Source organism: Cyprinodon tularosa, unplaced genomic scaffold (assembly GCF_016077235.1).
Source record: "Cyprinodon tularosa strain WSP-4 unplaced genomic scaffold, ASM1607723v1 ctg952, whole genome shotgun sequence".
Classification (NCBI taxonomy): Eukaryota; Metazoa; Chordata; class Actinopteri; order Cyprinodontiformes; family Cyprinodontidae; genus Cyprinodon; species Cyprinodon tularosa.
Window position 1 is genome coordinate 107797 of NW_024039732.1, and position 11885 is coordinate 119681.

The window sequence follows — 11885 nt, forward strand, 5'->3', positions numbered from 1 at the left end:
AAAAATCACTAGAAAAAACAGTTTGTCACACATTCACTATAAGCAAAGGGGAGCAGGAAGAAAATCAGACCATGTTTCTGCCCCAGTTGAAAAACTGAATAACCTTTGCAAAGCTGATTACAGTAGAAACAAAGCAATGAAATAACAAACATCTGTGTTCAATTAAAGTAATAAACATGTTTTTCTGAAACTATCAATTCTTAATAGAATTTGTTTACATATATATGAATTGACACAAGGAGGGGATCATTTTTTTTCTTTTTTTTTCTTTTTTAATGTTCATATTAAAAGCTGTTGCCTTTATTTAGGCCAGAAAACACTTTCAAGCTGGAGGCCTGTGTTTGTTTAATAGCCTCTGTAGGGAGGAAATCTTCTGTTTGCCTGCAGGCCTCTGGTTGGATGGTGGTTTCCATGTGTGGGGGGGCCTTGGTTCATGTACAGCCCTGCGTCTCGATGGCGGCTTGTATGCAGATGATGGCCAGCATTTATGTAGACGCTTGGGTTTGGGTTGAAGCCTCCGTTTGGATTCTGTCTCCTGTTTTCATGGTGGGGGCCTCTAACTGTGGAACCACATCTGTTTCTTTGGGGCCTGTTTTGCATGGGGGCCTCTTTTTGACTGGAAGCTTCAGTTTTCATGGACTCCTCTGTTTGTGAGGAAGCTTCATGATGTTCTTTTTTCAAAGGAAGTTTCAACTCTGCTGTCAATTGTGAGACTTGACTCTTCAGAGATTTGATCAGTTCCTCCTGTTCCTTGAGTCTGGAGTCATTTTCAGTTTTATTCTTCAGCTGTTCCTCATATTTGAGCCTCAGCTCTCGTTCTTCTACAAAAGCCTCTGCCAGCCTCCCTTCTCTACTGGCGTTTTTCTCAGCCTGCCTCTTCAGGAAGGCGAGCTCATGCACGACACTGACGCACACTGTAACTGTGGGAATGCGTGGTAACTTTGACGCACGTGTAGGCTGGGTTACAGTGAATGTTTCCTGCTTCTTCTCTTTCTCTTCACTTTTGAGTCTCATGCGACGTTCACTTTCTAAACTTTTCTCCAGTTCTGCGATTTGTTTCATCTGAGTTTTGCAGTCAACCTGAAACTGGATTCTTTGTTCTCTCTCCTCATGCAGATCACATGTTCTCTCGTGCAGCTCTTGTTTTAGAGCAGTAACCTGCTGAGTGAGATCGTTGATATGTTTGATAGCCTCTTCGATGCACATCGAGCGAGGGATCATGGTAACCGCTGACGCATGGCGTGGCATCCTGTTGCTTTGATAGAACTTGGGGCGGTCAACATCAGTTTTTCTGTTGGTCCCGGTGTGCCATGGCTTTCTCCTGTTTTTATCTGGTTTGGAAGACACATAAAGAACTGGGTTATCAAAATGTGGCCAATCTGCATGTTTGTATTGACCAACAAAACACTTACCATGATGGTGTGAGTACGGCGTCTCAGAAGAAAGACCTGCACTGGGGCGAGTCTTTGGTTCTTCTAACCTCAGAGATGGCTGACATGCTTGCTGGACCTCGTCTGAGTTTAGAGACGTAGAGTCAGCAGCGATGGATGATTTCAGCTGAACCTCCGCTAAGGGGGGAGCCTCAATGGAAGCAGAAGAAACCGCTTCCCCTCGGATCTCTGGACCATCTTCTGCTTTGCTGAGATGCAGCTCGCTGGTGACAGAGCTGTCATCTTCAGTTGGGAAAATAATGGCCTCATAGTCGACCTGGATGGGGAGGTCAATCATGTCTTCCCATGAAAGTTTAGCTGGAGAGGTTTCATTTCCACAAACAAACTGTTTTTGCTCCATGGCTAACTTTCTATCAATCAGAATATCGACCTAAAAGACGTGTGATATCTGAGAACGATGTCTGGCTGGTTTCGCTAAGGTTCGAACGTGCTTCTCCAAAGGGATCTGTCTCGATGAAGGTCGGGAACAGATAAGAACACTGGGTGGGTTTATGCTCAGATCCCTTCCAAAGTCTGTGATGTCATCAGCAGTCTCTTTGTGACATCACATGCCAGGTGTTATCCAACATTCTAATCCCAACTGCTGAACACGGAATGCATTTTTTAAAATAGATTAGCTGTTTTTTAAACAATAACTTTCTTCTTTGTTCAGTTTGGGTTATTTTTGGTTTTCTTTTACTGATCAGATAAAAAGTTATTCAAAGAAAAATATATGCTTTGAAATGTATTTGTCCTTGAATACTTTTTAAGATTTCTCATAGTTTTGTATTTCAGTTTTACAATCAAATGCAGACATTTATAAACAGTATTTAACTAAAGTATTACTGTCTTCAAAGACCTCATTACCTACCTTATACCACCCAACAAGATTCAACACTTGCTGGTAGCGATGTTGCTAGGCAACATAAGGTGGATCAGGTATAGTTTCCGTATTACATTTACTACAACAGTAGCTTGCTAAGCCCAAAAGCTGTGAGCTTTTTGAATTTGGGTGAGACTGAGGCCAGTTTGTAATGATTCCTGAAGCAACCTGCACCAGAGTCCAATAGGAAGCGGATCAGACCATTTCAGCAAGTTAGACTCCATCCAGTTATTTGGTCTGGACCAGATTTAGCTGGGCTTAAATCAGACCTGCACAAAAGAAACAAACAAACTCTGGTCGATTTAGCTTAATAGGGCTTATTAGTGCGTTTTATAAAGCTATGCGCCACAGAAAGTGCTTTAGAAGAAATCAGCTGATTATAACAGACTATTTCCCTTCCTACCCACCAATAAAGAACATAGTCAACAACAACAACAAAAAACAGAGCATACATAGATTTATGGAGGAAGAAGACAGAAGAGATCTTAAAACGGATTCAGAGGATAGCTATCATTTTTTCTATCTTGTTTGAGAAAATACTCAAGCATAATATCAAACATAGAGGATTTTTTTAAATGACAATGCCCATAACAGAACATTCTAGAATAAGTACGGAAACATCTTTTTAATATGTCGTCCCTCAGGTTATCCTAAAAGATTCAACAAATATAATAAAAATACATAGAATTGCAGGTTCTTTTCTTTTTAGAATTATAATTGAAAGTTTATTTATTTCAATAACTCAATTCAATAATGCTCACTTTAGTCCAGCTCAGTCCATAGATCTCTGATGGGAAACTTTTTCTTTCTATAGTTTCTTCTTGGTCAAATGCTGCAAAGCTGCCTCTCTGACAGTCAATCTCACACATCTGTGACTCAGCACCTGTGTCTTACCTTAATATCTTACCCTTGATAATGCCCCTCTAGAAGTAGTATAATCATTCTTCTATCTCCTATTAGGTGAGATCTCATTGTACGATGTATTTCTAAGATGAACTGCTTCACATGAAACACTTACTGTACATACTATTCTCACCAAACTGTGATAACTGTGATTAAATTCAGTGTAAACAAATGCCATATGCTGCCAACCCTCAAAAATTCCTGCCCCCCTCTCGCCACCCCATAAATATTTTTCTAGATCCGCCCCTCTTCAAGTTGGCGATCCAACGACCAACCCGTCCGTGGAGGATCAGGAATCAGAAAGGTGGAATAACTCTTTTTTTTCACTTTTACCCGATGTATTCCAGCATCCAGCTGCCATGCACGTGGGCATTGTCAGTTTCACTATAGCTCTGGTGAATTTCAATGGTGAAGTCCTCTGGAAATCTTCAATGATTGTTGTTGATTGCAGATGTGTCTAGTAGTTCCCATTGATTTAGCTTGTAAAGCGGGGAGAATGGCGCTAGGCTTACCGCACCGTGACGTCACTGCTGGAAGATGGCAGGAGGGAGGGGTCACTATATTTGGGCAAAGATGGCCGCTCCCAGACTCAGTGATCACAATGAAAATTAGTGGGGGTTTTTTCATTTTTTTTACTGATTAACGCTAAATTCATTAAAGTTTTCGGTATAAATAATGATCCATTGATTATTCCTTGATTTCCTTTAAAACTTTAAACTTCAGAGACACTGTTGATTAAAATAGAAGCAAACCCGAATGAGCAGATATTTGGTAACATCGTGGAGAGGTCCCAATGGGCCACGGCAGCGAGCCCATGGGCACTGACAGCAACCGGTCACGCCCAAGTTGGATCTGGATCAGAGCCCATGTGTCTGACGGTGCACCAACCCCTAGTGGTGACCCAACAGGGCCACGAGGGTCAGCTGGCAGCCACCAGGAATGGGACAGCGCCCACTGAAGCACCTAACCCAGAGAACCATCAGCGTGGCAGCAAACACAGGCACCTGCTACCGGTGGGGAGCATAAGAAGGGGAAGGAGGCAGGCCCTGCTTATATGGGGCCTCGGGGGGGCAAACACCCAAACTGACAGGTAGACAAATTCACATTCCTTAACATTCACACAATCCCACGCTTAAGGACATAAACACACACTCAACGGAGACGCACACAGGGACAGACACTAAACTACATACATTATCCTCTCAGGTCTAGGGACCAAACTTCTACGGGGGGAACAGGCCCACAGACCCAGGACGAGATCCTCAGACCCCCCAGTGTGAGAAGGGGGCAGGCACCTTGAGCTCTAGAAAAAAAAGGGGGGGGTCACCAAAGGAAGGAGAGCAGAGTGTACCAAGGTCCAGTCCCACATAACAACCAAGACCCACCCTCGGGAGGATCAACCTTGGACAAAGGAGGGTTGCTGCCCTCCTCCATGTCTCCTGGTAGCGCCTCCTTCCTCTGGACATTCCACTGACAGACACAGCACACCTTCCTGCCAAAGCTTGCAGTGATGAGCCATCCTGGATGAGCTGCACCACCTGAGGCACCTGTGGGGGAGCAGAGGGACCCAGGGCTGCTCTGTGGTTCCCACCTGCAGAACCACTGCTTGGTAATTGCCAATAATTTCCACCTGTTGTCTCGTCTTTTGCACAACAGCTCGTGCAAATTGATGGTCAATCAGTGTCGCTTCCTGAGAGGACAGTTTGATTTCACAGAAGTTTGATTTGATTGTAATTATATTGTGTTATTTATGTGTTCCCTTTATTTTTAAGCAGCCTAATAAAATGGAGAATTACTTCTAATTAACAACAAATGTGGTCATTAAGTGAAAAACTGAGTTTGGATAACAGCTGATTGATTGAACAAGACTCCTACGCCAGTCTGGAGCCCTGAGAGAAGATTAGAAATAGGAGAAAAATGATGAATGTGACATTTTCTCCCTAATTAGTCAGACAAACCATTTAATTAGGAACGGATGTGTGTTTGAATGGTTCTTGCATGAGGCCCATTTCATGGATTCAAACATATTAAAGCATCTCTTTCACAAAACCCTCTGGTTCCACTGAGCTATAATAGGAACAGGGTTAGCTTCCTACTAATGTGGACGTTTTCACTGCTGCGTTCAGACCGGGAGATTTCCAGCGGAGTATCCGAAAATGTAACCTTTACTGCTGGACGCCGGGGCGTCGGCCAATCAGAGAAGCTGATCCATTAGATTTTGGCGAGACAGACATTACCTGCAATCTGCCATCGCTTCTGCAGACATTCTGCTTATGAAAAATAAACAAATGTCAAGGATTTAAACTGTAGAGGTTCAAATAAAGCTGGTAGAATGAACTGTTATGTAGAAAGGAACAGAGAGCAGATCTGATCATTATTGCTTCACTAAAACATTTTTATGAACTATGGAGAAACAGTTTATAAATAACCAAATTAACCAGAAATGTTAAAACCTGCTGAAGAAAAATACTGTATTGTATTTTCTGGTTCTTGCAGTTTTTACCAAACCTTAAAAACTCTTTATATTCACTTCCAGCCGCTACGAGCGGCAGCAGGAAATCCCCCACAGGCTGGCCGCAGCAGAGAGCTTCCAGCTGGGATTCCCAGCACTGCCTCCCAGCGGTATGCTGGAGGTCTGGAGCTCCCAGTAAGAACTGCAGATTATAGTGGGATTATAACCCTGATGAACAGAGGATGTTTGGAGGTGGACTTTCTCACTTAAAAACATGTTAAAACTATTTTTCCAGCTCATAAAGTAAATAAAGCCGAGCTGATTGCGCTACCCGATCCGTCCTGATCATGCACAAACAGATATACATCCAGGTGTCCATAAATAATGTAATTATTGAACTAAAATTACTTATTTCCATCCTTAACTCACTAAATAATGCTAATGCACATCTTTAAAAAGTGTTTTATGACTTTTGTGAGACAAGTTTGAAGCTTTTTCCATTTTCTTTGTTAAACTGCTTCTCTGACATCATCATGGGACACGCTCAGAGCAGTAAATCTGATTAAACCACGTTTATCTGCATTTTAGATGGTTCTTTCTTGCACTATATAATATAATGTTAACATGAAAGGATAAACAAAACTCAAAAAGACTAGATTTATGTTTAAATCCAAAGCTGATAGAGTTAGCTCCAGGAAGTAGCGTAGCATCCCATTTCCTGTACAGATCAGGAACAGAGTGATAAAACAGGAAGGATTTTAAGGCATTTATTTTCTCATGCAAAAATACATTATTAACCTTAAACACATATTTTAGTGCGCTATGCTATTTTTAGGGAGGGAAAAACGTCATTTAGGTCTTTTTAACAAAATAAAATTGAGGGAGACCCGGGTGTATATCTGGATGCAGATGGCGCAGGACTGATCGGGTAGTGACAGCGCCCTCTAGCTGCCCTAAGATGGACAGGCGACCTGTCCAGGTTGGACCCCGACTCTCACCCATCGACAGCTGGAGATATGCACCAACACCCCTCATGACCCCTGCTGGGATAAGCGGGACAGAAAATGGATGGATGGATGATGCTTTCAAGTTTGAAGCTTCAGAACAGAGCAGAAAAACAACCAGGGCGTCTAAAGCATCAAAGCACTGACCACAGTCTGATCCAGCGTCCAGATTTCTGAGTTTTTGACGCCCCTAATGCCTTCAGTGTGAACGCAGCTTAATGCTTAATCACAAAAAACACATTTAAGCGTTTTGTCCAAAATACCTCTGCAGTTCTTTGGTCTAGTTATTGATCAAGGAACAGACCCTTTGAATTTCTCCTACTCTCCAAAATGTTTGTCTTAAACATGCGTTAAAGTTTCATGCTAACATTAGCGAAACTATGGTTGCTTCTACTACAGGCGAATTCGAGGCAATTTCAAAAGTTCATTTCAAACTTTGTCTTGTGAGAAAAAAGACAAGAATAGTTTAGAATTTGGTACATTTAATTAATGAAACAATCTTTTTTTATCTCATAATAACTCAAAGCATATTCATTACTTTTTCTACCATAAACTGTATATCAATGGTCTTTAAATGTTTCACTAGTTGGAGGAGTCTTTGCTGCACTTCCTTTTACATTTTGGCTAAAATGCTTTAATGCAGAAGTCTTCAACTAGCCTCGTGAGACCATCCTGATCTCGCGAGCTTTCAAGGTTTCACTCGCAGATCAGTCTGGAGACTCTCCGTTAAAGAAAATTTGGAGCCGTTCACCAAACGAACGTCCAATCAGCGTTGGCTTTGAGGCGGGTTGAGGTGTGACGCAACGAGAAGCGCGACAGTTTAGTCTAAAGAACATGGCGGCTTCAGCCGATGAAACTAGCGTTAGCGTGGCTATCGAGCAAGTTTTATCGGAATTACAGAGTATTTCTTCTCTAAAAGAAGAGCAAAACACTGCTCTGGAGGCTTTTCTCAGAGGAAAAGATGTTTTTGCTCTTCTCCCCACTGGTTTCAGCAAGAGTTTGATCTATCAATTGGCTCCTCTTCGTCGTCGTTCTGTTAGTGCGTCATATGCTTCGTTGATCTGATTGGTTTATTTGGCCCATCTATCACCAACATAGGCCAATCAGCTAACCAGTATTTTCGCCCCTTCCCAAAATTACTTCAACGGAAGGTTTCCAGATGGATATGTGGAGCAAATCCATCTGGCGGAGTCAGGTTAGTCTTCAACATGGGGGGGGTCTGCGCCCCCAAGGGGGGCCATAGAGGTACTACATTGGGGTCGTGAAAGTTTTGGTTGATTAGACTTTATTTTCTTGCTGCAGTTTATTCCATGAATTGAAATGTCTTTAAATCCACATTAACATGAATTCAACAGACTGTAGTAAACAGATAAATGGAGGCAGAAGATGTCGTTCAGTCATCCATGCACACATTCAGCGACACACAGGAGCTCTTTCAAGCTGGGCACCGTTTCATTCACAACACCTGTCCCATCAACCAGGAATCAGAATCAGAAATACTTTAATAATCCCAGGGAGGGATTACTTTAGTTACATTACTCCATCTGTAATAGAGTGACTAAACTGTGTTTATTCTTTATTCTTTCCAGTTCAGTTAACATAACCAATGGGGAACTAATGAGTCATTATTGGACTACTGACACTAAAGAATCAGTGAAATCGAATCCTGTGTATGAATGTTTGCTAATAGGCTAAGTATAAAGGCTAAATCTTAAGTTATCTTATTAGTTTTTTGCTTTTTTACTTTTTACAACAAATGCTAAACAATTCAGACCTTCTAGGAGGCTGTAGATTCTATAAAAACTCACCATGACACGAGACAGGCTTCTGTGGATGTTTGATTTTGGTAGATGTGATGGAAATTACATTTTTGAAACATATTCAATGGACCAAAGTAAGAATAAATGAATAAGATAAGTAATAATAAAATGAGAACATCCCTCTGGTTCCTCCTCTATCAATCCTGGATAACACATCCTCTCTGAATGCAGTTGGTCTTTTCTTTGGAGCTGATCTTTAGAAAAATAAAATGTAAAGATTCTTTTTCTTTTTGTGGACCTCTTTTGGTTTGTGAGGAATACCTGAAAGCTTTAAGAATTTAGTTTATTGTTGCTTTAATTAGTCCTAAAATCATTAAACTAAATTGAGAAATAATGATTTAACTTGTGAGCAAAACATGGACTAAAACTTGGGCCAAAATTAGGCGACTAAACTCATTATGACAGTTCAGCATGGAAACCAGCTGGACTAAAACCTGGAGGACAGCGCCCCCTAGGGCCAGCCTGGTTTAGAACTAGTTCCAGTTCTCAGCCCGTCCTTTGTTAGGATGTTTTAGGATCCAACTCTGCTTCAACTTTCTTAGGTTTCCTGGTTTCCTGGTATAAGTCAGCCTTCAGGCTACGTTCACACAGCAGGCCTTGATGCTCAATTCCGATTTTTGTTGTCAAATACGATTTTCTTTGTGTTGCAGTTTACATTTCCAAATATATGCGACCTGTATGTGATCTGCTGTGTGAACTGCATTCACACAGCTTCCTGTTCCTGCAGCTTCAGTGTCCCGCCTGCGCAGTAGAGGACGAGATGACGTCACTCGCCAGCGTGCTCTGTGTTTACGAAAGTAAACATGGATGGTAGCGCTGGAGCGCATCTAGCGATCTAAACCAACCTTACAAGCTCAAACTGTTCAAGCATCATTGTCCGCCATGGTTGTTTTTCTTGCCGCTTCTGCGTAGCGGGACACAGAATATTGACCTATGCCGACTACTAAAGGCGTTTAGGTCGGATGAATGCGACCTGGCCGTTCAGACGCAGATCGCATTGGAAAGATCGGATTTGTATCTGATTCAGGACCACAGAGCCAAGTGATCTGGGTCGCATTTGAAAAAAAATGGATCCGTGTCGTTCAGACTGTCATGAAGATCCGGGTCGCATATGGGCAAAAAAAAAAATCGGACTTAGGTCCCTTCAGAATGCTGTGGGAACGAAGCCTTAGAGCAATAATCTTCAAACCAAACTTCAAATGTCCAGTGTTTTTTTCTAACCCTCCTGTCCTCCATGTTTCAGGTATTTTTTTCAGCACTCCACATGACGCAGTGGGTGATCTGATGCTCCAGGTGCGAACAGCGGCTGCAGTCATTTAAGGCAGAGACATCTAAAACATGCAGGACTGAATTTGGAAACCACTATTATTGTCAGCTGCTAACTTTTCAGTCGATCCAAGACGACAATAAACGCCACAACTTTATCAGTGTTGTTTTATTATCAGGCTTGTTCACATTGATAAATATTTCAGTTCAAATATGGGAGCGTTTGTTTTCTGACCCTGGAGAAAGGAACCCTGTGATCTGGTCTCTTTAGCCGTCGACGTTCTCCACCCATGGAAACACTCCACAAAGCTGGGCGAAACAACCAAGATTTTATTGCCATTGTGCATGAACTTTGACACTGCAGGTTACACAGGGAAGTAACGTGTCGTGGGTGGAGGACCGCACCCCCGTGACCTGCTCTGGTTCTACTCGGTGCTGGTTCTGGAGATGCTCGCTGATCCAGCCTCTCGACTCAAAACCAAAGCAAAGCAACATGTCAAAGAACGGGCAACATCCTGGATGACAAAGCCGTCACTTTTCTGCTCCATCTTTTCTCCCCAAATTATTGCACGCACCTGTTTTCCCCATGTCAAGCATATGTGGGATACTGGGAAAGCTTAAGCTCTTGGTAAGGTGCTGAAATGTCCTCAGAAACCACAACATTGCATTGAGCCTCTTCGAAAGCCACATATTTACAAAATAGGAATGGAAGGTGGATGCAGGGATTCAACAAGCACACCAGATAGTAAAATAAACGTAGATTATGCGTCACTCTTGCACAGAATAAATAAGATGCTGAGAGGGTTGGGATGTTCGGTCGCCGCTGTGACGGATGGACGGTGAGAGGGAGGAGGCAGCCGGTCTTCTCTCATGTCTCTACGTTCCGGCGGAGAGTGGTCTGGTCAAACCTGGAGGAATGTCGTCAGTGGATCAGGTTAGTTTCTATCAGAGCAGGAGTGGCCGGTCCTGATCCACGGCTGCAGGAAACTCCACTGCAAACCTTTATTCAACAGGCCAAGATGGCTGCAGACAGGAAGGAGCACAACGGGTCCAACAACTGGAACTCTGAGCCACGCTGAGGAGCGAGCAATCTCTAACCATCCCCTCTCATTTCTAGGTCCGTCATCGGCTGCACATCCGGTTCTGTCCTGAACTGGTTTGGGTCTGAGGGTTTGGGACTGGGAGCCAATGGCTGATTAGGACATGAAACGGTTCAGATCCAGAGCAGGACAGGCTTTATGAAGGTGCTTTGAACCGGATCATCGGAATTTAGCGAACATTGTGTCGCATGCGGGACACAAGAGTGATCCAATCTGGAACCCTGGAAAGTAGTGTTGCACCGATGCCATTTTTTGGCCCAGATACCTGCCTGTGCAGTATCGGCCGATACCATCTGTCTGACATTGATGTGTGTGTATATATGAAGAACTGCAGACTACTTGGATGTAAAATAATCACCATCATGGCTTCATGTCAAGCTGCTTCCTTCCTTAGTGAAGCAGGAAAAAGACTAAAACAAAGTGAATCCAGTAGAACTTTTATTGCCTACCTGGAATGGGTGACAATAGTTGAAGAAACTTTTGGTTCTCAAGATGGTATCGGTGCCCTATTGGTTGGTACTCGCTGATACCAATACCACCATTTTAGTGCTGGATCGGGGCCCCGCCCAATACTGGTATCGGTGCAACACTACTGGAAAGCAGAAAAATCCTGTCCTAAGCACTGCTGCAGTCTGAAGCGTTCTCCTTTTGTCTGATTTAAAGCAACAGCGTGAAACTTTTAGCCAATAGGGGGCAGCAAACCTCTAACGTTCTCGTTACTGACCCATTCTTCCTCGGCGGTCCAGTTTGGACCAGCAGATTGAGAAGTCAGGGGTTCCTGGTTCAGACGTTAACCGGCTGGACTGAATCCTCCATCGGAGAACCAGAAACACCTCTGATCAAGTGAAGGGTCCGAGCTAACGGTGCGCTTTACTCTCCTTACATTTCGTCAGGAATCCGTGACGGCATTTCCCACTGTGGGCCGAAGCCTACGCCATGTCATCAAATCTGCTTGTTGGTTTCACCTCAACACGGCAGACCTGGTTTTGGTTCTTTAGCCATCCCTGGATCCAACAGATCCTACAGA

General features: G+C 43.2%; 1 protein-coding gene across 1 annotated transcript; it reads right to left on the bottom strand.

Moving 5' to 3' along the window:
* Nucleotides 1-345: 345 nt before the first annotated feature.
* LOC119776730 lies at nucleotides 346-2078 on the bottom strand. The gene is made up of 2 exons (XM_038275318.1): nucleotides 1413-2078; nucleotides 346-1331 (listed from the first exon to the last, which is right to left on the bottom strand). The coding sequence occupies exons 1-2, from the start codon at nucleotides 1789-1791 to the stop codon at nucleotides 346-348; spliced, it is 1365 nt and encodes a 454-aa protein (XP_038131246.1). The 5' UTR covers nucleotides 1792-2078.
* Between the last annotated feature and the right edge of the window lie 9807 nt (nucleotides 2079-11885).

Coding starts and splice junctions, on each gene's coding strand:
- LOC119776730 (XM_038275318.1), bottom strand. CDS start 1,791: ATGGAGCAAAAACAGTTTGTTTGTGGAAATGAAACCTCTCCAGCTAAA. Junction 1,332..1,412: donor GCCGTACTCACACCATCATG/GTAAGTGTTTTG, acceptor CTTCCAAACCAG/ATAAAAACAGGAGAAAGCCA.